The sequence below is a fragment of the Aspergillus pseudodeflectus genome (genome assembly GCF_044049435.1).
Source record: "Aspergillus pseudodeflectus strain CBS 756.74 chromosome Unknown BJX68scaffold_1, whole genome shotgun sequence".
NCBI classification, from domain to species: domain Eukaryota; kingdom Fungi; phylum Ascomycota; class Eurotiomycetes; order Eurotiales; family Aspergillaceae; genus Aspergillus; species Aspergillus pseudodeflectus.
The window spans coordinates 560404-586812 of record NW_027263777.1 but is presented as its reverse complement, the minus strand read 5'-3'; the positions used below and the strand labels follow the sequence as shown (position 1 = coordinate 586812).

Genomic DNA, 26409 nt, shown 5'->3' with positions numbered 1-26409 from the left:
ACCTGGCACTATGGCAGACCACTGCTATTTTCTGACCGACATCATCGTGTTCTATTCCCGTCTCGTCTCCTTCTAGACTTATATCTTCTCGTATGAACATTGTGTCACAATATTCCCCCAACCAAGGATATGTGTGGTGCAAGGCTGTCCCTTTGGAAACGAACGTTTGCTGGGCTTCAGTTATTGCGGTATCTCCCGGCTCAAAAGAAGTTCCGTCCATCCCGATGGTCTAAAACAGTTTGGGGTTGGCGATTCAATTTATGACTGGGATGCCCTTCAATCCCGCCATAAGTCAAATTACTCACGATGGTAACTGAAGAGCAGTGTAACTCCGCGAGGAGACTTCGATTTCCAGTCGTGACAAGCTGTTTATTCAATACTAGACGATTTATTCCCTTTTTGCTTCGGCTGGCATATATAGCAAGTTAAGGCTCCATATTCTGCAGCAAGCCATCCCGATATCTTCTGATTCATTACTTACGGCACACTTGCGCTAGAATTATCATGTCTGGGCTGCCGAGTCTACACTCTATACCACTTTCCCTTGTTCTAACCGCTGGTGTTGTGCCAGTCGCGTTCTACATGTTCTATGATCGGCTGCCACCTCTATGGCCGTCCTCAAAGAAGGCCATGTTGATTGGCCCAAAGCAACCGCAAACTATAACCTCGCTTGAATGCCCCTACAGTTATCTTCGCCAAATTTATGGGAAATACCACTGGGCTCCCTTCCTACATAAAATATCTCCGAACCTCAAAAATGAAGACCCGCCCAAGTACCAGTGGATTCTTGAAGTTATGGACGTTATCCACCTGTGCCTGATGCTAGTAGACGATGTGAGTCGCTCTTTACCGGTATCAACTCTCCTTTCGAGAAAAGCGTAATACTAATTTGCCTCTTGATGGGTAGATTTCTGACAACAGTGACTTTCGAAAGGGCAAGCCAGCCGCCCATAGGATCTATGGCCCATCCGAGACGGCAAATAGGGCATACTACCGCGTGACGCAGATCTTGAACGAGACGGTAACCCGTTTCCCAAAACTGGCGCCGTTTCTCCTCCAGTGTCTTGAAGAAATATTGCACGGTCAGGATCTCTCGCTGATTTGGCGACGAGATGGCCTCAATGCGTTCCCTAGCAGTGCCGAGGAGCGGATGGCTGCATACCGAGAGATGGCCTCCCTGAAGACAGGGGCTTTATTCCGGCTTATGGGCCAATTGGCCCTGGAGGATAAATCCAAGGATCGAACCTTGACTATTGTCGCGTATGGACCCCGGTTGTGATTTAGAATCGTTTGCTAATGGTCTTCTCTACGAACAGATGGTGTACGCAGCTCCAGAACGACTTCAAGAACGTTTACTCGTCCGAATACGCAAAGGCAAAGGGGGCCCTTGCAGAAGATCTTCGAAACCGCGAGTTCTCATATCCTATAGTCCTTGCACTTGAAGCTCCAGGCGGGGAGTGGGTGGTCAGAGCCTTGGAATGCGGCTCACCTCGTAACATCCGAAAAGCACTTGAGGTGATCCAAAGCGAGGGTGTCCGCAATGCCTGTTTTGCTGAGCTGAAATCTTCCAGTGTCCCTGTCAAAGACTGGCTGGACATATGGGGGCGTGATGAGAAGATGAACCTGAAAAGTCAGAAGAAGTGAGTCATTGCCTATGATTGGCGGTAGGGCTTAGACGTCCTGAGCGTCATGCAGTTGGGGCTGCTGCGATAAAAACAAAAGTCTCGGCCATTTCTCTCGATTTGGCTTGTGATGGCTTGGTGCGAAGTGCATAGAATGCGGGTGGCATACATTGTTTGCCTTTCAGGCCTCGTGTCGCTTTCTGGTCTTGCCCATGCTCAAGGAGGACATTGTTTTCTGTTAAGAGTTCTTACCAGTGGAATGGTTCCTTGTCGTCGTCGTCAGTAGCCAACGCTTACACTACTGGATAAAACAATTATTAGTTTTGCTGTCACTACCCGCCGAGATGCATAGCCCTAACCTGAAACTAGCAAACACGTCGAGATACCTAGGGTACGAATACCAACAAACCGAACCCCTTCCCTTGGCCTCCGACAATCATTTCATTGCGTACATGTTGTGCCACTTATTGTCACGCATAGCAGTATGGTCTACAGGATTCTAGCCGTTTGCAAGGCTCTCCCTCTTGAAGATAAAAGATCCAGCATGGTTTGAGTCAGCTCCCCGAGGTCGCCGAAAGCTCCAGGGGTTGGTATCACAAATCGAACTTGAAGGGGTTAAGGTAGAACGGGAACTTTCCATTGGCTTTGAGCCTCATGCATAAACGACGAAAGCTACAGCCCCTGTACAGACGCGGGGTTGGGGATCACATATAGAACTTCGTCCTCCGTGTAACATTTCCTCCTGGAGGCATTCCTGAAGAAGACCTACTCTTTGACCGCCTGTCTACTTGCATTTTCTGCTGGGGTTTCTGCTCATCTGGGTATTTTATCAAGGATGACTGGGACCGGCATGCAGTGACCCTGTTCCATGTCTTCTTCGCAGCGCCTGTGCTCGGATTTGGCCTTGCAACCTTCCTCGTTGACTGGTCTTACCTCCTCCAGCAGCAGCCTCGCTGCTCAGCTTCGATTCGGGGCTCTGCTTGCCCATGCTCACTTACCGATACTCTTTCCGTGCACTGGGCCGTTTTCCAGGCCCTCGGAGAGCACGTCTCAGCTCGATTTAGGCCGTCCCCGATGCTGACATCAAGGCGCAATGGCGTCTTCGCGTTAACCATCTCCACAGCGAGTACGGTGATTTCGTACGAATCAGTATGTGTCTCGCAGTGGGCAACCCCTTTCCCATCCCTTCTTCTTTTCGCTCACAGTCCTACCCACTAGAACCCAACGAAATCTCGATCAACAACCCCGGGGCCATAAAAGAGATTCACGACATTCATACAAAGTGCACCAAGGGCCCCTTTTAGGATGTGAGTTATCCACATCAATCGCTCCATATCACAAGAAACAAGGCTTATCATTCGAAGAGGAGACGGCTGTGGGATCGTGCGTTTACTTCAAGAGGTTTGCACTTACACTCTTCTAACAACAAGAGGTCATGAATGGTTCAGCTAACGTAAACAAAGCGCTAGCAGGGTACGAGCCACACGTCCTCGAGCATTGTCAGTCATTCCTTGATCTGGTCTTGTATCAGAGGAAAACGGCATTAGAAGTCACGATCCTTCTATCTCGTTTCACGTGTGATTCGATGGGCATACTTGTTTCAGGGAAATCATTCAATATGCTGCATGGCACTCCACATTAAGTGTTGGACCAGGTGAGGGAATCCGCGCCCATTGCGCGTCTGCTGCTCAGGGCCCCTTGGGTCATTATCCTGGCTCGCAATCTACCCATTCTCGAGCGTCAAACCGCGAGTCTGATGGAGTGGTATACACAGTACATTGAGGAAAGGAAAAAGGTACGTAGAGCAGACAAGAAGAGTTCGTTGCGAGGACCTGAACCGCGAACCGTAACACGTAGCAGGGAGATCTTTCTCACGATCTCTTCAGTTATCTTATCCAGGACTCACTGTCTGATTCCAGCCATGCTGGGAAAGGCACTGATCAGGACCTTGTCTTCAATACCGAGCTTGCGGTCGTCGCGGGAAGTGACACCACTGCGACTACTCTTGGCTGTGCTCAATTCTTTCTGGCAAAGAATACCGCTATCCTCAAGGAATTGCGCAGAGAGATCGATGCCGCAGTTGGCGTTGGAAAACCCCTGTCTCACTCAGCACTACTCAGCTGCCAATACCTAGAAGGGTGTGTCAACGAAAGCTTGCGTCTTTGCTCCCCGACGCCTAGCGGTTTACCGCGAGCTCGCAAGGAACAATTATTGCAGGAACTTATATACCTCCACGCAGCACTGTTTCAGTGCATTTTTACACGGTGCATCGTGGTAAGCTATCCCAGAGATACATTAGGTTCAAAACATATACCAGGGAGCTACTCTGGCATCTGGCCCCAGATCCCCGTAATTTTCAGGATCCCGAAGCGATGGTCCAGTCGGCCGGATTTGATCATTCGTAGAGAAGCATTCGTGCCGTTCTCCATAGGGCCATACTCGCGTGTTGGTAAGCCGTTTTCCATGATGGAATTGAGGCTGCTGCTGGCGACGATAGTCAAGAATTTCGATCTTGAGTTTCCACCCGGAGATGAGCCAGAATCGTTGGAGAGGATAGGTGTTACTGGGCCACAGGATTGCTTCGTCGCCCGGATTCCGTCGTTTTATCCGATATTCAAAGCAAGAGCCAAGGAATAGACACAGACTTAGGTGCAAATGAAATGATTCTCAGTCATGGAGCATACGTAGTAGATACATACCTCCAAGGCTGGCTGATCGACTGCCGGATGCGGAAAGGGCAAACGTGGTTGATCCTCACGCTGAACCAACAAAGTAACACTGCCCGCCCAGTCATCGCGTTGTCACTGTGAATTCTCTCCCTTTCTGCCTCCATTTGCCTCTATATACCCACGGTATGGACTATCATTCACCATGGCCGACGAACAACAGCCGCAGCGACGAGTGAGTGGAGGCGCCATGTACGACGCCGCACGGGACACCTGGGAGGACCATCACCTCCAACAGCAACGCGCCGATGAACCTGGACCTCCGCCTGTCTCGCATCCAAACGAGCTTCTAGCGAGTGCCCAGCGCCAGAAACTCCCTCCCCCGGTACGTTCTTTGTCCTGCCAGTGAGTCGCTCGTCTGGAAATCTCTATTTTCCAAGGAAAAGCTCAAATGCTGGGAAGACAAAAAGACGAAGTGACTCCAACGCGCTGCTGTTGAAGTGAATTGACCAGTCACTTTAAGGTCAATTGACGCTTAATTTATATTTCAGGAAGATTCCTCCGCTAATCTCCCTTCTTCTGGGCATTTTCGATAGCTCCCCAACGATCCCCACTTAACAGCAAACCCGGAGTTACAGAACCGAGATCCAGCCTCTCTGTCGGAACCACCACAACCATCCACCTTACCAGGCGAACCACCACGCACTCAAACAACCGAACAAGAAGTCGACCAACTACCGCCTCGTCTGGAAGAAAAGATCAAGGCATATCCTGTCTCCGCAACCATGGGCTCACCGCCTACTTCGGGAAGGTCCAGACCTGTCGATACTTCACCGGAGAAAAATCGAAGTCGCGACTCTCCAGCAGCGGCTGCCAACGACCGAAGTGGCTCGCCCATTGACAAAAAGAGGAAACTACCGGAGGAAGAAGATAGGTCAACGGCGCCCGCAGATCGCTCGAGTTCTAAACGCAAGAGGCTTCAAGAGCGGCACCAGAAGCTGCGAAGGGCTGGCCCAGCGCCACCCTCCGTTTATTCACGACGCGACGCAGACAATCATGCTTCCTCTAGAAGCCGGAATGAATCATCAAATAGATCGCCATCCTCCCCACCTCGGCGTTCACCGTCACCCGAAGTACGGCAGCGGAAGCGACCCGGTGGCGGTGCGCGAATGGGCCTTGTGGATCCTGAAACCATTCGCAGAAGACAAGAAGAAAGGGCGCGCGCCGAAGAAGAAAATGCCATGCGGTACTCTCAGTCTCGGGGCGTTACCGATATTGTTCGGCAGCATTACAACGCCGTGCCCCAGCGCGGCAGGGAGTGGAGGAAAACCGAAAGCAAAATCAAGGGCCTGCGGACTTTCAACAATTGGGTGAAGAGCACCCTTATTCAGAAATTTTCCCCTGATGAAGAGTTTGTCGCTCGAAACGTTGATTCCAAAGACTGGGCCAATGGTGCGCCGCCGCCCTCGGAGGAGAAACGACTACTAGTGATCGACTTGGGCTGTGGTAAAGGCGGCGACTTGGGTAAATGGCAGCTTGCCCCTCAACCTATTGATCTCTATGTTGGCCTTGACCCGGCCGATATCTCTATCGAACAAGCGCGTGATCGCTACAACCAAATGAGGAGTGGGCGGGGTCCTCGTCAGCGCCGTGGCCCCCTATTCCATGCGGAATTTGCGGCCAAAGATTGTTTCGGTGAATGGCTGGGAGATGTTCCGATTGTACAGCAAGTGGGCATCGAAGCCAACGTTGGACCTGGTGGTTCTGTCATGGCTTCGCGATGGGGCGGTGGTGGGTTTGATGTCGTCGCGTCCATGTTTACCATCCACTACGCCTTTGAAAGCGAAGAGAAAGCAAGGCAAATGCTGCGCAATGTGGCCGGATGTTTGAAGAAAGGTGGTCGCTTCCTTGGAGTCTGCCCGAACTCGGATATCATCAGTGCGCAGGTCGCGGCATATCACAAGAAACGCAAGGAACGCGCGGCGATAACGAAACCGGACGATGCAGAGCCCGAAGACGGCGAAGTTGAAGACGACGATAAGAAGCTCGAATGGGGAAACTCCATTTACCGCGTTCGATTTCCTGCGTCCACTCCCGAAGATGGAGTTTTCCGCCCCCCTTTCGGGTGGAAGTATAGCTACTTTATGCAGGAAGCGGTCGAGGAAATTCCCGAGTATGTTGTGCCTTGGGAGGCTTTCCGAGCGTAAGTGCCTACCTATTGCGGAGAAATATGCATGCCTCTAACGGTACTTGCAGATTGACCGAAGATTATAACCTTGAGCTCCAGTACCGCAAGCCGTTCCTGGAAGTATGGAGGGACGAGAAGGATGACTCGGAATTAGGTCCCTTGAGCGAGCGGATGGGAGTTCGTGATAGAGCTACTGGAGAACTATTGATGACGGACGAGGAGAAGGAGGCAGCAAGTAAGTACTCTTCCCATTGACCATTTTGGGTGCCGCGCTGATTGAACAGGTTTCTACCATGCATTCTGCTTCTATAAAGTCTAGGAGGCTCTGCGTTGGTTGCATCCCTCCGCTTTTCCATTCGCACCTACCCATAATTTGTATTATACACCATTTATATCTCAGTAACATTACCACGAAAGAAACAACAGGACATGATCTATAACCTTGATCTCAAGGCCTAGCTAGCGTAGAGAAGGAGAAGAGGGTCCCTTTTGACACTTCAACAAAGACTTTTTGAAGCCTAGTATATCAGGCACCAAAGTACCAAATCCGGCAAGATTAAATTTCCCAAAGTAGTCTAGCGCTATCGCGTCGCGCCTGTGGAACAACAATTGATGGGGTCAAAGAGAGTCGAGCGCTCTTCTCTTCATCAAAGAAGCCCTCCACTGCGGAGTACAGAGTACAACATCTCCAATCACACACATATATCCGGAGATCAAGTATACTAGAATCATGCTCTCGACCCCCGGCCCGTCACGGGCAGCACGTCCTCGAGATCGAGACCGAGACCGCAACCGCGGCAGAGACACAGCAACCCCACGACACCGCGAAGACCGAGCACGAACCCCTCCCCTCCCAGCCTACCAAGCGCCCGTTGGGCCCCTCGCAGAAGTCGGCCGCACGGCGCTCGTCACGCTCCTCCATTCCCAAGCCCTCCGACAACTCAAGACGCATGTGCAACATGCCGAGCTAAAACTGACCGAGTCCGCTGGGGAAGTCAACGAGCGGCTGACGGATGCAACGGTACGGTTGAAGAGAAAGAGGGAGAAGGAAAGGGAGAGAGATGTCAGTCGGTCTATGACTGAGGCAGGGGATGGAGATACGGAAGGGAAAGACCGTATGGATGTTGCCGGTGGGGATGCAGATGGTGGGCACGAGGAGGAAATTGCCAGGTTGAAGGAGTTTGAGGAGAAAGTTAGGGGTGTCACGGAGAAGTTGGATGGGAGTATGCGCAAGGCAATTGATTCAGAGGTCAAGATTGATGCTCTTGGGGTGGCTTTGAATGGGCTGCAGAGGGAGGCCGAAGCCAATGCTGCTGCGAATGGAGGCACTCAGAGACCGAGGCAGCGTCGGCGACGGACAAGGCGCGCTGGCTCTGCTGAGGAAGAAGCGGAGGAGGACGAAGGGGAGTTGTATGAGGCTACACCTGAGGCTGAAGAGGGCGCCGATGAGCATTCTTTGACTCGAAAGCTCGAGGAGAGGATGGCAAAGGATCAAGAGAAATGGGAAGATCTCTCCTTGACAGAACGGTACATCCCTATAAAGGCTCTCCTACCCAAGACAGAATCTAACACAGTCTCCCTACACAGCTACTCCGAGAACAACAGCTACATTGGCTTCTACCGCATAATCCACGAGGCCAAACACCCAGGCGACGACCCACCACCTGTCCCGCACGCATCAACCTGGTTCAGCCACCTCGAAGACCCCAATGCCCGCTCCGCAAAACGCCGGAACTCTTCCTCAGCCCTGACCCGCCGCAACACCCGCCAGCAACGCCAGCGCAACGCTTCCACCGACTCCGACGACCTCGCCATCGAGCGCGAGCGTATATCCCTCAAATGCCCTCTCACTCTCCTCCTCTTCAAGGACCCCGTCACAAGCACAAAATGCCCTCATAGCTTCGAGCGCGCCGCGATAACAGACATGATCTTGCGCAGTGGCATGACCATTCCGGCACCCGCGGAGTCGGGATCCGGTGGTCGGCCTCGCCGCGCCCGGGCCGTGAAATGCCCCGTGTGCTCAGAGGTCCTGACTGCAAATGATCTACGCGAGGATCTGGTCTTGCTAAGGCGGGTACGCCGTGCTGAGGCGACGTTGAGACGGGTACGCGAGGAGGAGGAGGATGACGAGCTGGGGCTCTCGGAAAGGCGCAGAGGCCGGCAAAGTGGAATTATGCTTGGGAGTGACGATGAAGATTCCTCAAGAGGTGACGGGCGTGGAAATAGAATGGTTGTTGATCAGGTCCGGATTAAGCAGGAGCGCGCGATGTCGAGGGGAATGACCGAGGTCGAGCATGATGATGAAGAGCAGGATGACAATGAGGACGAGGATGAGGAGCAGGAACAAAGTGCTGCTACTGCGTCTGGGACTGAGACGGAGGAGGACTCCAACTCCGAGGCGGATTCGAACGGAGGCTCGGAGTGATGTACTCATTGGGTAGCATTGCTTTCACGTACTACATAGGCTCCACAGTCAAACAGAAAAGAAGGCCAAATATCAGTCGGTATGCCGCTTGAAAACAACCTGCGCACAATGTTGAGTCCGGATCGGCGCTTTCATGACCCTCTTTACCCTGTATCCGGCAGCACGATCTGTTGAGGACTCAACAGCCAATGCAGATTCAAAGATAAGGTTACTCCAGATTGCTTTTGCACAACAAAAGGATGTGCCAATTGTCCGATTTCCTGCACTCAGTGAACTTCAGCTAGCTCCCTTCAATCGCTAATCAGTGCTTCGGACGGTTTGTTTAAGGTGATTCATTTTAGAGCTCGACTACCACTGAGCACATCGTGCCGGTGCGAGTACAGCTTATTGGGAGGCTGTAAAAGTGCCTTGGGTATAACTAATAAACAAGGAAATAAAGAAACAAATATTGGAAACAAACAGGAAATCTGGTTAGCGCAGTCAATCAGGAGGACTGCTACTTGGACAATGAATCGGAACGCACGAACTCAGAACGAGACACTGGGAACTCCATCAAGTACACCGGGCTCAAATTATGAAATGCGACACGGGAATTGTGTAATAGAATAATAAGGCAAATTGGCCATGGTGATGAGCTCTGGGAGGAGAGCGAAGACCCGCTGTTCAAGGCAGTCGAAAAACTCGTTTAGTATGGGGATCGCCCGGGACGCGCGCATCAGGCGAGAAAATGGGTAGTCGGGCATATTCTCGAAAGATCTCGGAGCCATTGATTACCTCCATTTCAGACGTGACGGCACTTCAAAGTTAGGAGTGTTGCATTTTCCACCTGGTGAATACTCGGAAAAGACGAGCGGGTCGTGTTAAAAATACGAAGGTCATTTCCATCGCAGACATGAGAGCGAGACCACGAAAACGGGACGCGGAAAAAGCAAAGCGCTCCGGCCAGCTGTAGGGCCACCGCGCGGAGTTTTTATCTGGCTGCGTTTATTTCGTGATGAGGTTGAGATAATCCGCGACGATAAGAGTGACCATACTAGAAGTGGAGCGGTGGGTCAGCGATAAGCAACAAGGAAAAACAAAGTATGCACGGAGTGGGGAGACTAACGCATGAGGGGCGATCCGCACATAGTATGTGCCGAAGCCGCGGTAGAACCTCAACCAGCCTTCTTCTTGAACCACTTTTCGAGCACAGTCAAACATACCCTTGTATGGTAATTTTCCTGTGGTGGGGTCCCTTTGTTGCTTTTGCAGGCGAGTCTTGACAAAGTCGAAGGGGAGCGAGAGGAAACTAGCGAAGAATCCCGCGATCGCTGAGGCGGCAAAGGTCTGGTTTTGAGCCGAAAGGTTCGTCCGGGTCTTCAACTGGGCTTTTGACTCGGCGAAGAAGGCCAGTTGGCCGAGGTTGAGGGACATGGCACGCACGACGGTCGGGAAAGCACCAGCCCAAAGGGCTGTAACACCCTCGACTCTGGAGATGCGGAACAAGGCATCGATGACAGAACGATAGTTCGCCCGCGCCTCGGGTGGCTTGAGGCCATCTGATTGCATTCTAACGAGTGCAAGATCTGCCGGATTACCGATCATCGCCGCAATTCCACCAGCCGTTAGGCCGGCACCCGCTCGCTCTGCGAATGTAACCTTTCGGTTTGAGGCTTCGGCTCTTGCGCCCAGCGACTTCATGAACGTGTCAAAGAACCCAAGCCGAGCGGTTGTATAAACTGCCTGGCGTAGCAGGCCTGCAGAGAGACCGGTGTAAAGGTCGAGAACCTTTCCAGACGCGACGATATCGCGGGCAATACCAAAGGCGGACGGACGAGGACCAGTGCGCACACCCTCGCCGGCGAGTTGTAAGCGCACCTTGATCATGTCAATTGGCTGAATGACGACGGTAGCCGTCATGCCAGCTAAGCCACCATTAACGAAGGGAAGAGCGGCACGAGTATAGGGGTGGTGTAAGAAATCCACCGCGGGTTGGGTCGATTCTTTGGTAGTTGAAGCCATGTCGACTAGGAAGAACGATTCCCACCAGCTCTGAAGCAGTATTAGCAGCCGATATGAAGATGCGTGGGTGATGATTTATGCCGCGAAAGAAAGATGGCTGTGCGAGTGAAAAGAGGATCAAGGAAAAGAGAGAATGACCATCCACTGACCGGCGTTATGTAGCGGAGGAGGAAAAAGGAAAGCGAGACTAGAGGGGGAGCAGCGGTTAGTTCACAAGTAGTTGTAGCCAAGGCAAGAGTGGCTCGTGTGACAGAAATGACGTCGGGAATAGATTGAGTGAGGGGAAGGAGTCGGAACGTTACAGCGAAGTATAACTTTCTGGCCTGGAGAGAACCGGGAGAGGATGGTCCAGTGGCCAGGAACTGCTCCGGAAAGAGGAGAGATTAGGATCTGGAGACTAGCTGTTCCAAGGTTGGCAACACTGAATGAACAGGAGACGAGCAGCTGTTCTGTAACTGGGATCGCTCTGTCAGATGATTGACGCTCTGATGCGGGGGCCTATCAAGGGCTTCTGATTCTCAGTAGTAAAGTACCACGAGTACTGAAGCAAAGCAGAGCACGGACAGCTTCTTATAACTCCGGCAGTATCCTGGTGATATCCTTGCAAGAACCGATAGCCAGTTCCGAAGCTGAGCCAGGAGGGTGGCCTAGTATAAGTACGCCATCATTTACGCCGACGGGGCCGCATGATTTCATTTTCCAGCTAATAGTAGCCGCTCAGAATGATTATTACCGCGTTACACTTGATTCTACTAGCTTGAACAAAGCTGCGGTCTTCGCTGGAAAATGACCCCACTGAGCTGTGCCAAAGTGGATGAAGATTGTGGCAGCGGATGGGGATGCGGGGATGCTGTCCAAGCTGTCGCCGTGCATTAGCTGTATCTGCTGTTTCTTTTTCCATGCGTTTACCGAGAAGGGTTTCTACTTCTATTGCTTATTTTCCCCATTTATTATGTAGTCTCAGCCACGAAGAGCTAGCACAGATCGAGATTACCTCATTACCATTTTCTCCCATTGAAATGGATAAAATGAACGACTCGGAGTCGACGTCATTGAGATGGTAACTTATTCGGTAAGAGATCGGTACTGTAGATTACCGAGCTAGCCCCATCTGGCCGACATGAAGGCCCGGGAACCCGTACTCTTCCCGATGCTCGGGTTACCATCACCACCACAACACCGCCACAAGACTATACAGCCAAGGCTAGTATTCTTCATCTAGTATCAGCTAACTTACTATCTTTGAAGCAGACTGGTTATTCTTTGACGATACCTTCAAATCCATGAAATTTACAGCCATTCACAGTGGAAGAGTAACAAGTTACCGTCCCGACGTCCGCCCGACTATCCGAGGATAGATGGAACCTGATTCCTGAACCTGCAGTCGCACGCTGGGACTGCTGAGAATCAGCCAGCTCCTGATTAGCCTTCTCCGGAGTACCGTCTTCCAGGCCCATCGATTCGCCGCATCGCGGTCCAGGTCGGCTATTCTTCTAGTTCCCGCTGTCCCTTTTCCCCGTTCCTGGTCAATAGCGCCATCCCACCAGTGAACACAGAGCATGTTCATGTTAATGGACATTCCTCCGTCCTTCGGATACCGTCCCCGGTATGCTTCATCGGCGGTTGGGCTATCGAGGCATTGCTGCTGCCCAAAGTGCTGTCACAGCGCATGACTCTCATATAACGTGTCCTTAAGACAATGAGACGAGCCATCAAGGCGCGTATCTAAATGCCTCATCACCCTATTTGACACGGACCACCCTCTCGTCCTACCCTGTCAGTGAGAGAGCTGCAACCTCAATATCAATCTAACCCAACACCTCATGCAACTCATACTAACCACATCCTGCCATACCCTATGGGAGACAGTGCTCCGCCTCCGATTTCCCGCCGAAATCGGCACTTCCAAATATCCTCAAATCATCGACAGTTGGTTTGAAGAACTCAAAAAGATAGCCGCTGCGCAAATCATTCTGTAGCCCTCATGGACGGACGGAAAAGCCTGCCACGTTCCGTCATGGTGTTCCGCCATGGGTCCGGACGAGATATTCTCCGGAGTGCCTCACAACCGCGGGTATACTACGAACTAGTATGTACTACAAAAGCGGGAACTCAACAATTGAGAGGTCCTGTAGGTTTGCATCTCACCATGAATTCCACCTCTCTCACAAATCTCAACAAAATAGGACTACGCAATAGCTGTAGCAAGTAGTAGTACCCCGCGGGAAACTCCCGGCAAACCCATCGCACCGCGGCACAAGATATCGGATAGTACGTGGTACCTCAGGACTCATATGTCAGAAGCGCTCGGGACAAGCCCGGGTGGAAGGGCGGGAGTGGCAGAGGACCCGGGCGGAATCTCGGTAGAGGTGCCGGAGGCCTTTTCCTGGCCTGTGGCTGTGGTGTCGCTGGGGTGAGGAGAATGCAAACAGCCGATTTTCGCTGGTTCACGTTGTCGAGGCTAGACTGGATTCATCGTAGTATACCTGCCCGCAAGGGAGGTATCATGATTCTTTCCCCCTTTTTTCTTCTCCTCCCTGTTCTTGCTGTCTTAGTAGTCTCATGGTGGTTAGAAATTGGATTGGATGATGTTGTTGCATGACCATTAGAGTGGGATGATTTTGTGAGATTGAGATGGAATACCTGCTACCTTTGTCTTAGCGCTAGATATGAGCTGCTAAAGTGAGTCTTCAAGCTGGATCCCTCCAGGCGTCGAGTGGCTCGAGTCAGTGCAGATGACTTGCAGGAACCCAAACATTACTGAACTGCTTACCGTCTATTCAAGGAATATTACCATTAATTATTGCGCTTGAGCATAAGTTGGAATATTTAAGGCAATCAACATGGCAGACTAGAAAGCCGCACTACACTACAACAAACTAAACGTTCTCTAGTCGATGCGATTAGAGGATAAGGAATCTTACATATTTCAAAGCACAACAGTTCGGGAATAGCCATGGATTATCTAACCTCTACTGACCATTGCGGCCATCTTCACACATCACTGGAGCCCAAAAGGCAATTGCCAAGTTACATGATTCCCGGCCCTCTCGCGAGAGCAAACTCAGACCCAAATTATTTGAGAAAACGCAGCACGCCATGCAAGATATGAAAAAAGGAAAGAGAAATATGAAGCGGAAAATGGGGAAATCATAAGAAACATGAGTAAAGGAAATAGAGAAAGGGAGAGAAAAAGCGATTTTTTGATCGTCTATTGCGAGACAATAGGACCAGCCTCGATGACCTCCTTGGTAGCTTGGTCAGCGTACTTTTCGAAGTTCTCGTTGAACAGCTTGGCGAGCTTGTTAACCTCGTCTGAGAAGCTCGTTGTGGCGGTCCAGCTGTTCTTGGGGTTCAGCAGCTCATCAGGAACACCGGGGCAGCTTGTGGGGACGTGGAGGTTGAAGACGTCGTAGGTCTCGTACTGGGCCTGAGCGAGCTCGCCGCTGTGGATGGCGTCGAGGATGGCACGGGTGTACTTCAGAGGGCAACGCTTGCCACCGGTGGTGGCGCCAGCGCCAACCCAACCGGTGTTGAGGAGCCAGGCATTAGCCTTGTGCTGCGAGATCTTGTCTGCCAGCATGCGGGCGTAGCGCATGGGGTGCAGGGCAAGGAAGGGCTGAGCGAAGCACGAGGAGAAGGTGGCCTGGGGTTCCGTAACACCGTCCTCGGTACCGGCCATCTTGGAGGTGTAACCGGAGATGAAGTGGAACATGGTCTGCTCAGTGGTGAGCTTGGAGATCGGGGGGAGAACACCACGGGCGTCGCAGGTAAGGAGGATAATGTTGGTGGGGTGGTTGTCGGACAAGCAGGGAATCTTGGCGTTCTCAATGTACTCAATGGGGTAGGCGCAGCGAGTGTTTTCCGTGAGAGTGGAGTCGTCGTAGTTAACAACACGGCTGATGGGGTCGAAGACGACGTTCTCGAGGACGGATCCGAAGCGGATGGCGTTGAAGATATCGGGTTCCTTCTCAGCGGAGAGGCCAATGCATTTGGCGTAGCAACCACCTTCAATGTTGAAGACACCACGGTCGGTCCAGCAGTGCTCGTCATCACCGATCAGAGCACGCTTAGGATCAGCAGAGAGAGTGGTCTTGCCGGTTCCGGACAGACCAAAGAAAACTGTGACATCGCCGTTCTGTCCCTCGTTGGCGGAAGAGTGTAGAGTAAGGACGTTGTGCTTGACGGGCATCTCGTAGAAGAGGATGGTGAAGACACCCTTCTTCATCTCTCCGGCATACTCGGTACCCAGGATGACCATCTCCTTCTCGGCAAAGTTGATGGCGACTGATGTGGCAGAAGTCATACCCTCTGTGAAGCGGTTGGCGGGGAAAGAGCCGGCGTTGTAGATAACATAGTCGGGGTGGAAGTGCTGGAGTTCTTCGGCGGAGGGGCGGATAAGCATGTTTCGCATGAAGAGAGCATGGTAAGCACGCGCGCAGACGACACGGACGCTGATACGGTAACGCTCATCCCAGCCAGCGAAGCCATCGATAACGTAAATGCGGTTTCGGGTGTTGAGGTAGTCGACAGCACGCTCGCGGTTGATACGCCAAACCTGAAGTTCTCAGTTAGTATGCCAACCCTAAATATGACGTCACATGCATGATGTGCTGCAAGGTCCATGCAAGGCCAGGCCCACAGGAGGCCCACGACACCGGCGATCGAGTAAACAGGATGGGAGAACAGAGTGATGCAGAACCGATGGTGCACAGAGAGAAATCCCTCATGCGGCATTTATCATGTTTGAAGACGCCCTTGCGCAAATGGCACGGAAGACCCATGCATTGAACGCAGAGAGGTAGGCATGCAAGGGGAAAGGACTTAGCAAAAGCTTGTGACTTACTTCAGGAGTCATGGGCTTGTTGACAGGTCCCCACCAGACCTCGTTTTCCGAGGACTCCTCCTTGACAACACGCTTATCTGAAGGTGAGCGACCAGTTTTGGCGCCAGAGTAGGCTGTGAGGGCACCGCTTGATGTGATAGCAGTACCGGTTTCGTATACAAGAGCATCTTCATAGAGGGCAGCGACAGAAGGGTTGGCGATCTTGGGAGAGGTCAGTGCTTATGGTTCGACACTGGGTCTGTCAGAGTAGACTTACAATAGCAACGCGCTCGTAGTCAATGTGGGCATGTTCATGAAGTTCTTCTTCAAGCTCAGTGTGACCCTTGCCAGGCCTAGACAGTCAGGTTAGTATAGGTCATGGAAGTATAGGGCAGGCAAGTTGTCGTGCGACAGAACGGCAAGGTCGAGGCAGCGAGGCACAAGGGGCAGGAACAAGGAGAGACATACTGAACACCACCAGGGTGCAGGGCAGTACGATTCACAGATGTAGCAACCATGTTTCTTAATGAAGTCGAGTGATAGTTGTTGTTTCGTTGCTTTGCAATCTGCTGTTGGAAGAAATCTGAGTAGAGAGGACCTGGAGACGAGGGGGCCTCGGGGGGTATATGAATGTTTGCACCAGGACCCATGATCACAGCAGTATAGGCGCCCAGAGCTGTTTCAGTCCCCTTCTCCGTGAGGCTTCTCCACAGTTTCACGGGTGATGTCGGGGCTGAGGCCGAGTTGAGGCGACAAATGGCTCTCACGGCAATCCGAGTTGACCCGAACCCCAGATGTGGACACGAAGTGGTTCCGGAAGCTGCACCAACAAGAATGGAGGAAATCAAGAATTCGGGATGAGGTGTTATCAAAAAGATAGCTCGTGTCGGAAAAAAGTCCACTAAATGCCTCAGCTGAGGATGGTGCAGGAGGAAGAAAAGTAGAAAAACCTAGCTGCTTTATGACTGCCGCAGGACCGCAGAGAAGCTGCTGAAAACGACAGTTCCCCGTTCATCCTGTCCATTCGCGGAACCATGACACAATCCAAAAGTAAATTCGCCTGGCAATGTGAATCTCTACTGGAAGTTCATCACGAGTCCTCCACGAGTTCCAAGGCCAGCCGCGGCGGGCCAAGGGAACAAGGACTAATGACGTCGAATAGACACAATCGTCAAAGGTCGTCCAGTAAAAGTAGAAGCTGGGCTGGAGGCTAAGAACCGAATTTGCGGGGAGACGCAGTTTTCGGCTAAGGAATCGAGCCTATACCCGTCCTGGTAGTGCTGGGAACGGCATTCCAACGGTTCATCTACAGCTCGCCGGACCACCGCGACACGCTCAAAACACCCTACATGCAGTATTTTTTTTTCTCATCTTTACTGCCGGAGCAAGGAGACCTGTCACAAACAAATCCCTCAAAAGCATGCACGACGCGAAAAACTGCATCCGAATGACGAAACTTAGGCCGGGTTGAGTTTCGGGTCGTTCCAGCCCCCACTGTGCCGATGACTAACAGTACTCCCGAGGCAAGCCGCCCTACGGCCAATCACATTACAATTCATGGCTGATTGCCAATCCGACGCCACTGAACGCGCACTCATGGGCAGAAGTTATTGCCGTGTGTCAATAAATTGTTGCTGGGATCGGAAGCTCAAATTCATGCTCTCCTACTTGTGGCGAAATAGAAGAGACCAGACCGTTGCAGGTTCGAGGCGAGAACAGCTTGTTACTCTCCCCGTGACCGAGCCCCTTTCCCAGCAACGCTCAAAGGGAGCACATGACGAGAGTATTTGGTAATTCAGACTGTTCCAGCTCGAAGGAAGCTCCAGTAACTCCAGTTTCTGTTGTGGGTTTTGACGGTCAGGCGCCACAGCTAGCTTCAGCTTGCTTGACCGATCATTTGCTTCACGTGGTCAAGCACGTCCAGAGGAGGTCAGGGAGCATCAACAGCCACTTGCTTCCATTTTGTCAGGGGCCAGCGCATCGAGATAGAGGTCACGCCGTCGGTGTTGTCTTCTCCAGCTGGAGGTCCTCGCATCGAGCTCCCCTATCCCTGAAGGGCTGGTGTTCCCCGCATCCGTCGAGCCTGGACCACGCGGGCCTTTCCCCGGACCTAGGCTTATCCAGATCACCAAGACCTCGAAAGGGTACCTGACTCCTTCCTCCTACTGACCGTCTTTTCCTAGGAGAGCAACACATCTCAGCCGCGTATAACCATTGTGGCGTTCATCAGGGACGATTCCACAAATACCTCACACTCACGGAAACAAACCTGATGAGACAAAACATCAGCGGAAGGGCCTCTCAAGGGCGATCCACAAATCGGGGAGGATAGGAAAGACATCATGTATTATTCATGTGCAAACCAGCCTTACTTCTTCTCAGATGAGTCCCCCTGGGCTGTGCAGAGACACTAGGGCTAGGACTAGGCCCTGGTCTCAGTGGCGGGTGGGTATGCAGGGGTTCCAAATCCGGAAGATTTAGGAACCCATCGTGAACTTCAAAAGGATCAATTTTTTAGGAGCCGCAGCAATAGCCATGAAAATGATTTAAATGCCTCATAGTAGAGTGAGCAATCTGTCGTGCAGGCTGCCTTGCAAGCCTGACCAAGAATGCTGGCATTTTCTGTCAGTTTTTCGAGTTTCGCTCAGCGGATGTTTTTCAACAAGCACACGACAAAATGACCCGCACAAAGCCAACACCTCAAAATATGGCGTAGAACTGACCACACAGCTATTTCCACAAGGTCTTCTCGACTCCTTATTAAACTGCTGTTTCTGCTTTTCATCACCACAATTCGAGAAATATGCTCTAAGAAAGCCATCGGAAAGACATGCCTAATACCTTGCTGCAAGATGCAGCTCGAACCGTCAAATAGCAGCCTTCATTTTTTAGCCTTGCCCTTGGGCACCAACCCAAGCCACAGCTATCTACTATGTACTACCTTCAACGCCGGCAGCCACAAGATTCATTTCTGAACAACTCCAACGATGCTCGGGTTAGGCACCTCATTCCGCTCATCAAGCACGAAGTTCAGGGTCTCAAAGCTCAGGTCGCATCTGGGTTCGGAAAAACACGCCTTAGGCCGCAAAGATAAACATCGTCCACCCAATAGCATTGCATGCTGATATCATATTCTCCCGACCCTAACTCTATCTGCTGCAACCCGTGCATTTCTCCAGCGCCCGCCAAGTTCTGCCTGGACTACGTACTCCGAAGCAGACGTCTGGACGACAATATTGCGCAGGCTGTGCGTGCCGAAATTCCTGGAGTAAGTACGGAGTAGGCTAATATTATAACCCTGTCGCACTTCGGTTAAATTGCGATGGCGAATGGTTCCGAGATCGGTTCTTGTTTAGCTGAAGGTCTGTACTTATGTTCTACTACAAGTGGTAGTATGTGGTGGGAGAAATATACTGGTGAGATAATGCTAGTAGTGGACTGGAAAACGCAAGTGTTGTCTTCCTAGGTGGAGAATGATGTTTGTGACCTACTGATAAGTATACTGTGTATCGCTAGAAGCAAAGATACTCTCCATCCTCGACCTATATTTCCGTATAGGACAAGGTGAGGGTACCAATATAGGTCGTTTTATTGAACAGCTGGTGTTCCTGTCAACATTACTGTTGGTGCCACAAGACGTCTTACTGCCTCTCAAGACGGTCACCGCGCTCAGTATTAACCTAACAAGCGGCATCGCCCTATATCCCGGCGTGACCCCTGAACCTACAAATGGTGAACGTAAAGGGCTTTAGCCTGCTTTGCTGCTAGACCTTGAAAAATAGTTGGCAGTATATAACGTCATAGGATGAAGGATTTTGATAGATGAAACCTCGCGCGATATATATAGTGATCTTGAGTGAGTATACCCTCATGCTCTATCGACTTCTTCATTCCAGCCTTCTGAAGCCTCGTTGCCCAGTTCGATGCAGGAATATCATGTTACCAAGCATTTGATCTTCGGCGATGCACTCGAAGCCTTGCGGCCCCAATACCTCCAGCTCGGAAACTATCACGGATATGCATATCAGGGTAGCATTCTACTAGTACCATCCCATGAACTAGTATATTCGCTGTCCATTCACAGACGCAGGCATTGACAAATTGCTACCAGACTCGCCTTTCAAGCCCAAGGCCGAAAGATATAGTATGGTGGAATGGGACGTGTTTAAGATTGCGGTCCGCACCGGCGCACCGCTCGGTTCGCCCAGTCGGCAGTCTTCAAGGCTGAGTACCATACTACAACAGAGATAATGTTGAGAGCCCATAAATAGCTTCATGACAAGTCCCAAAGCCGCTGTGTATGATGTTTCTATAGAGAATCTTCCAACAGAGCCACCTTCACATGAAAACCGCCCATGACGCTGTAACCCTCGACGTTCAAGTCCAGTATGCCACATCGACCGGAATGGCGGGATTCGATCGCCATAAGAGGAGACCGTTATCAGCCAATAGCTCCGTGTAGAAATGCCATGATGCGTGTCATTCTGCGTGTGACTGTTCACCTGAGGACATCCCACTCCGTCGCAACCAATCATTCACCACCGGACGAAGCGGGGCTTCAAAAGGCGACGGCGGGGTAACAACGGACAACGATCGCTTCTTTGACTTTTTCAGTTTCAACCATCTTCTTGATTTCATCTCAGACCACTTCAGGGAGTCGCTCAGTCGAGATTCAAAGTATGCCTGGTTCCTTCTCTTACTTTGTTGCGCGGTTGGCCAAGCTCACGGTCCTTCTTGACAGGATATCCTCACCCCGCTATATTTTATCGCAAACAAGCAGATAAACCAAGACGATAAGAAAAATGGCCGGCCACAACGCTTGCCCCTCTTGCGGCGCCAACATCGAAGGCGAGTCCAAGAAATGCGACTCCTGCGGCAGCGTACGCCTCCCCAGACTGTCCTTTAACGGCGTGCCTTGTAGCTGACCGACTGTCATAGTCTTGCCCCGTCTAAATCGTACAACAGAGACTGAGATCAAGTGTCTTGAAGTGTTACCGTGTTTCGCTGGATGAAACTTTTGCGAGTGGAATCGTTTCCTGTACTGTTGGTCCTTGAGATAGGCTGATGAGAGTTGAATGATATGCCTTTTGTCTTTTGAGTGGAAGTTTGCGTAGATCCTCCTAGTTCATCACACAATATCCGTCGCATCCACTTCCCGGCTCGAGCGCTGAGTGGATTCGTGAGACAGCGGCATTCCTAAGCTGTGTGACACCGAACTCCGCTCGCTCCGTGATCGTATTCGCTCTGTAGATTCTCGCTGCTCGTCCTGTTCTTTCTCCTCGTCGGAATGGATGTTTAGACCGCTCGGCTCTGAGAAGCGGTTGTGAACTAACACAGAGTGCCGCTGCGGGTCAACCACGCTATTGTTTGGTAGGGGCTCATTCTCGGATAGAATAAGTACTTCCACAGGGTGGTCGTAGATTTTGGGAACTCTCAAGACTCTGTAGAATACGTAAAGTATGGGTACAGACAGGCCATGCACGATGACTGAAAACAAAACTAGCCAGTAGACGACTGCAGTGATAGTCAGAAAAATAAGCTCTGCATAGAATCTGACTAGCATACCTGGCCTCATAGCAGTAGTCAAGTTGTTGATTTCTCTGTCGCTTTCCCCACGGTCAGGAAACAAGCGTCGGGCGTATTCCACATACGCAACTGCTCCGACGCCTTGAGAAGTCAGCATACCCAGCGCAAGGTCGATTCAGGTGTATACATACCAATAGGCCCAAAGTACCCCATGAATAAAGCTTCCTTCCAATTGCCGCAAATTCGGGGCATGAACCGGTAACCAACCATGATTGCCGGAATGCGTCGAAAGAGTAGTATCAGCACCCCCAGCCCTAAAAGACGAGCAACACTTATGCCAGTCGTCCCCGGCATCTGGAACTCTTTCCAGGGCATGACTGCCCCGAGATATAGGAATATCCCGTAGTTCAGCAGGGTTTCGAGTGACGAATTGAATGAGTCGTGCCGCAGTTGAAGCTCTGTGTTGTACAGACCATCCCAGTTCAACATGCTACCTGCTGTAAAGCAAGCGAGTGTTTCGTCAGAGCCGAAACATCCGCATGAGCCGACTATGAACATCCCCAGAACTGCAGGGACTAGAGTGAAGGATCCAGGGTCAATCCATTTCCTACCCACATTTAGCTTAAGCCTTAAGAAAAGGAGCTGAGAGCATTTACCTCTTAGACGACATGTTGAGAACTTTCCGGCATGCAGTTCCAATAATGACCCCGTACGCAGTTCCCAGTATAATCATGTAGAGGAAGCCTTCGACGAACCAATGTTTTAGTGCAGTACCCACACCCCCTCCAAAGCGTCCAACATCAGTTGCACCCAGGAGATCTGGACCACCTCTGGCAAGATCGAACTCTTCCAGAATAATAGCGTTTACTGGAGTTTCGGCATATCGAAGAAGTGATACGCCGAGCAATAGAAATGGAAATCCGAAGCCATCATTACCCCCTGCCTCGGAAGATATGAATTCCCGGAGATTTCGTCGAACGTAGTTATCAGCAAAAGGACCCTTGGCGATTGCTTGAGATAGAATCGGATCGGTACATGTAACGCAAGATCCTATAATAACAGCTGATAGCTGTGGCCAGGGGGTAGACATCAGCACTGCGAAGTATAAATATTGAGGATAAGCATACAAAAGATATCCGAGGTATCATAAGCATAATACATGCGGACGTCGAGATCCACGCAATTGCCATCAATGGCAGTAAACAGATTGTCATTTCCTTGAGTCGGCGCTTCAGGTATTTCTTGGGCAACTCATACCCTACTTTCACCAGTTGAATACCAATCACAAGCCGCGCCAATGCCTGATGTTTGTCAGCCTCGGGGTTTTATGAGAAAATGTATTCCCATACATAAGTAATTTCACTTTCAGGGTTCTCGCTTTCGTCATTTCCCGGATGGGGCACCCTCAAAAGGTTCGCGACAGAGGGCCCAAATATAGCACCAATAGCTAGCGCAGGTACTAAGAAGATTGTGAGCGGGAGGATGCTAGAACGTTTGACAGACATGCATACAGGCTTCACCCAGATACCATCTTTGCTTGAGTTTCAGCGATATAAAGCCGACAAACAAAGCGAAGAAGCCTATATCAGAGCACGATTGTCAGCTAGGCAAGAATGAGAAACCGTAGAGAACAAAGAAGTACACTCACTTGATACTACAAGTATGACATTAAGATTGCTGAGATCGAGGATTGGATGCAGCATATCGCTGAGAAAGAATATAGGGTCTCACGAAGCCACAACTGCGCAGACGTAGAGGGGACAAAAGGAGCTGATAGAGGCTCCTGATACCAGCCTAAATAGCTCAATGGCTTGAACAAAATAACGTAGAAGGAATGTCAGTTAATAGTCTAGTATGTCGATAGCGGGTGAAAGTGTCATGCAAGTTAAGGATGCCATATCACAGAAGAAGAGTGCTCTCATGGCAATGGAATGTCACCAGTTTGCGTGACAAAGGGGCCACGCATCATGAGCGGCAGTCTGCAGTGTCTTATTTGACCCCCTTGATGCTTATCTGACGCATACAGCCGCCGTCGAGCGCGTCAATCCAGAGTGGGTCGTGATATGCACCCTTGCAGGCAGGCCCAGCCACTGGCAGAGTCGAGACACTGACAGAGCTTGTCTTGGGGTGATAAGCAGGGATCAATGCATAGCATGAGAGACCTCAAAAAGGTATTATTTCCAAAGGCGGCTATGATTGGACCGCAATAGCAGAAGAGTGCGCGAGGAGTTCGCGATCCTCGTGTTTGAGAGCATTCCTGCTGATCTCACAGTTCAAGATGTTATTTTATAGCTGGTGGCGCCAGCACAGAAGCACGCTATATGCAATAAAGAAGGAATGTGGCGGCTAGGTCAAATCTGTCAACCAGTTATGTACACGACGCCATATACGGCCCAGGGTCCATAATTGAGGATCATTTCAGATTTGCTTTTCTCGATTTTGTCAGGGGAAGCTGTGTCGTGAACACGTCAAACAACATTGAAACGTTGGATCGATGGCAAAGCCTAGATTAGAAACATCAGCTCGACGCCTATAGTCCATTGATAAGGAGTGGGCATAGTTGGTGGTATTGTGTACGTCGTGTTTGGATCAAGTGCAGCTTCAAGTTGTCGGGATCTGCGAGCCCGTCATTGAGATACTAAGGTGGGTCATGATCGACGGATGGTGCCTCAGGCCCCAGATAAGTTTGACATGTGTTAACAAATCAGCAGCAGCCCAGAAGCTGGCAACGGCCTGGAAGCCGAAGAACACCGGGAGCAAACGTAAACGCTGTTTGATTTGAAAAAGCAAACGAAATCACATCTAAAGTACATATATACCCATAGAGAGATTGAGTCGGGTCATTCCAGAATGACTGTAAACTGACGGGGAATCAATTGCCGAGTCCACGGCATCCTTCTACCTCCATGCTCGGAACAACCATATCTTAGACCTTCCATCTGTGCACCAGAAACGCTTTTGGACGAGGACACCTCCAACACAGCGTATATACTTGTATTTACACCGACTTAGCTGCGCACGAAAGCGTGGTACGTATTTGATGGTGGTCGGATGGCGGCTTCTTGAATTCAGGAGTATCGTGTGTTGAGTGCCTACTAGGCGGTCTTGCGCCATTGGCTCCAGACACCAATCAAACTGCTCACGGTACCGGCGATGCCGACCAGCCCATCGTCGAGGGACGCCAAGCCAAGGGCGGAGACCGGGACTGTCAGGTCGCACAGGTCGGAAATGAGCTGAATACGGGCGGCGGCACTCTCCCTAATATGTTTGTTAGCTTCCAGGGCGGGCCGTGTATTAAGACACTGGAAACTTACTTCTCAAGCTTCTTCGCCTCCACGACACCTTCTCCCTCCTTCAGATCTAGGGTCTTCTTCTTCTCGTTCAGTCTCCAAAGCGTGTAAGCACCTGCAAGCGCGCTGCAGACCAAGCCAGACATCCAGGAGCGGTATGCAGAGTCTTGCAAGCGCTTGGCGCTGGCGAGCTTACGGACGCCAATTGTATCAATGACGGTGATTGTGTCAAGAGAGAGATAACCAGCATAGCCGAGTTGGCGACCAATAGCTAGGTATCGGAGGACGGGGTCGATGGGGCCCTTGTTATCGGCTGCAAGAGCAGCAGCTTTGAGGTGCTCAACGAACTTGCCGATTCTCAAAATCTTTCGCGTCGTTCCAAACTGCTTCTTGATCGCATTATACGGGGCGATGGCGGTCTGGGGCTGGTTGGTGCGATACAGATACCAAGCGTAGAAGCGAGAGAAGTATTGCAGGGTACGGAGGATTTTATCACGGCCGACTATGAAAGGATATCAGAATGCGACCCGCACGTGAGAGACGATTCGACCGTCTTTGCTCCTTTCAGCACCCTTCTGGTGGTCCGGAATAGGAGCAAAGAGCAAGCAGAGGAGTATAGGAAGCTCGATACATACCTGTGGTAGCAACGAAGCGCAGGTAGTGCGCCAGCGCCGGGTGATAAACCAGAGCGTCTGCGACCATTTTGGTTCTCTCTCACTTGTCTCGGAGGTCGGCAAATGAAGGCCGAAAGCCGTGAGTTGTGAATACGGGAGGTAAAAGATCCTAGTCGATAGCGGACCAGTTGGCAGAGTTCGAGGGACGTAGAGCGCTCAAAGAGATGGTAGGCTCCACAGAGAAGGAATAAATGGGATGGGGAAAAGATGGGGGAGGGGAAGGAGGGAAATGGATCGGTAAATGAACTCGCCGGGGATCGCGCGGCAGCTGGCAACTGGAGTGTCGGCCCATGAACCTCGGCTTACACATTCTGACGATTTCCGAAACTTCCCCCCGTGCGTTTGGTCTCTCTCGCCATCCTTCTTCGGGAGACTGCTCCTCCCAGATTATCAGACTGTGTTGCTGTAGCCTTTTCACCGTTGAGTAGGCTCAATTCGTGTCAGCATGAACGAATAGAGTCAGCTTCTCGTCACTGGCGAACAGTCATGATGGGGCTACATCGCCGCTGGCATATTTTCGGTGGCTGATCGGTTATCACGCCCAGTTGCATGTAGATGCGTTTTAAGGTTCCATTGAAAATAGCCATGCCTTTCATCGATCATCCTCCCACAGTATTACTGCGCCCATTAATTCGATGAATATTCTCCCGTATGAAGTGCGACCTCCTCACCGCGACAAAGGAGTTGTCAGGGAAGCTATATAGGAATTCAAAAACAGCTACCTAGCTGCTACTGCACTCAGCTCACACTATATCGCAATCGGACATAGGAATATATGTCAGTCAGAGAGCAAGCGAAGAGCATCTCAACAAAAGGTCTTTTCGGGTCACACCCGCCGCGCTTCGGAGGTCTGTTGCAGCACAATGCGACGAATTCGTCAGCCTTGAGGAATGAACAATCATCCATATTATTGCCCACCGACAGGCCACCGACAGGGAAATCCGATGGTTTCGAGGTTCCTTTTTGGGCTTTGTGATATCGAATGTGCTGGACTTGGGAGTGACAACGGAGGAGTCCTGGAGAAAACCAATGTCACTCAGCTGGTACTCAATTGTTGTAGCGTCATAGAGCGCATATGGAATGGCTTATGGTTGTAAAGTGAACGCTGGCCTCCGTACTCATAGATGGAATCGAAAGTGGTTGTAAGGTTGATCGGGATGAACACGCGGAGGGCGGACTCGGACCTGGAAAA

At 51.1% G+C, this 26409-nt stretch overlaps 7 protein-coding genes across 7 annotated transcripts; 3 read left to right on the top strand and 4 right to left on the bottom strand.

Annotated features, from left to right (window-relative positions):
• Positions 1-504: 504 nt before the first annotated feature.
• BJX68DRAFT_260303 (isoprenoid synthase domain-containing protein) lies at positions 505-1644 on the top strand (the record flags this gene model as incomplete). Its single annotated transcript, XM_071043855.1, has 3 exons — positions 505-834; positions 908-1260; positions 1317-1644. 3 exons carry the CDS (start codon positions 505-507, stop codon positions 1642-1644), a joined length of 1011 nt encoding a protein of 336 aa, XP_070905572.1.
• A 2134-nt stretch (positions 1645-3778) lies between these two features.
• abd1 (mRNA (guanine-N7)-methyltransferase) lies at positions 3779-6922 on the top strand. Its single transcript, XM_071038018.1, has 4 exons — positions 3779-4673; positions 4885-6491; positions 6545-6711; positions 6761-6922. The coding sequence occupies exons 1-4, from the start codon at positions 4494-4496 to the stop codon at positions 6793-6795; spliced, it is 1989 nt and encodes a 662-aa protein (XP_070905571.1). The 5' UTR covers positions 3779-4493; the 3' UTR covers positions 6796-6922.
• Positions 6923-7122: 200 nt separating this feature from the next.
• On the top strand, positions 7123-8988 carry BJX68DRAFT_222651 (SUMO ligase MMS21). Its single transcript, XM_071038017.1, has 2 exons — positions 7123-8003; positions 8064-8988. The coding sequence occupies exons 1-2, from the start codon at positions 7207-7209 to the stop codon at positions 8899-8901; spliced, it is 1635 nt and encodes a 544-aa protein (XP_070905570.1). The 5' UTR covers positions 7123-7206; the 3' UTR covers positions 8902-8988.
• Positions 8989-9142: 154 nt separating this feature from the next.
• On the bottom strand, positions 9143-11514 carry BJX68DRAFT_222647 (putative mitochondrial dicarboxylate carrier protein). Its single transcript, XM_071038016.1, has 2 exons — positions 10007-11514; positions 9143-9934 (listed from the first exon to the last, which is right to left on the bottom strand). Exons 1-2 carry the CDS (start codon positions 10900-10902, stop codon positions 9886-9888), a joined length of 945 nt encoding a protein of 314 aa, XP_070905569.1. The 5' UTR covers positions 10903-11514; the 3' UTR covers positions 9143-9885.
• Positions 11515-14063: 2549 nt separating this feature from the next.
• acuF (phosphoenolpyruvate carboxykinase PCK1) lies at positions 14064-17024 on the bottom strand. Its single transcript, XM_071049474.1, has 5 exons — positions 16678-17024; positions 16196-16628; positions 16005-16080; positions 15749-15949; positions 14064-15460 (listed from the first exon to the last, which is right to left on the bottom strand). The coding sequence occupies exons 2-5, from the start codon at positions 16375-16377 to the stop codon at positions 14114-14116; spliced, it is 1806 nt and encodes a 601-aa protein (XP_070905568.1). The 5' UTR covers positions 16378-16628; positions 16678-17024; the 3' UTR covers positions 14064-14113.
• Positions 17025-20855: 3831 nt separating this feature from the next.
• Positions 20856-22956, bottom strand: BJX68DRAFT_251481 (putative plasma membrane antiporter; the record flags this gene model as incomplete). Its single annotated transcript, XM_071042390.1, has 8 exons — positions 20856-21241; positions 21293-21394; positions 21445-21860; positions 21910-22322; positions 22381-22554; positions 22603-22712; positions 22765-22833; positions 22902-22956. 8 exons carry the CDS (start codon positions 22954-22956, stop codon positions 20856-20858), a joined length of 1725 nt encoding a protein of 574 aa, XP_070905567.1.
• A 1041-nt stretch (positions 22957-23997) lies between these two features.
• BJX68DRAFT_222635 (PEX11 family protein) lies at positions 23998-25481 on the bottom strand. The gene is made up of 3 exons (XM_071038015.1): positions 25179-25481; positions 24568-25045; positions 23998-24511 (listed from the first exon to the last, which is right to left on the bottom strand). The coding sequence occupies exons 1-3, from the start codon at positions 25243-25245 to the stop codon at positions 24349-24351; spliced, it is 708 nt and encodes a 235-aa protein (XP_070905566.1). The 5' UTR covers positions 25246-25481; the 3' UTR covers positions 23998-24348.
• Between the last annotated feature and the right edge of the window lie 928 nt (positions 25482-26409).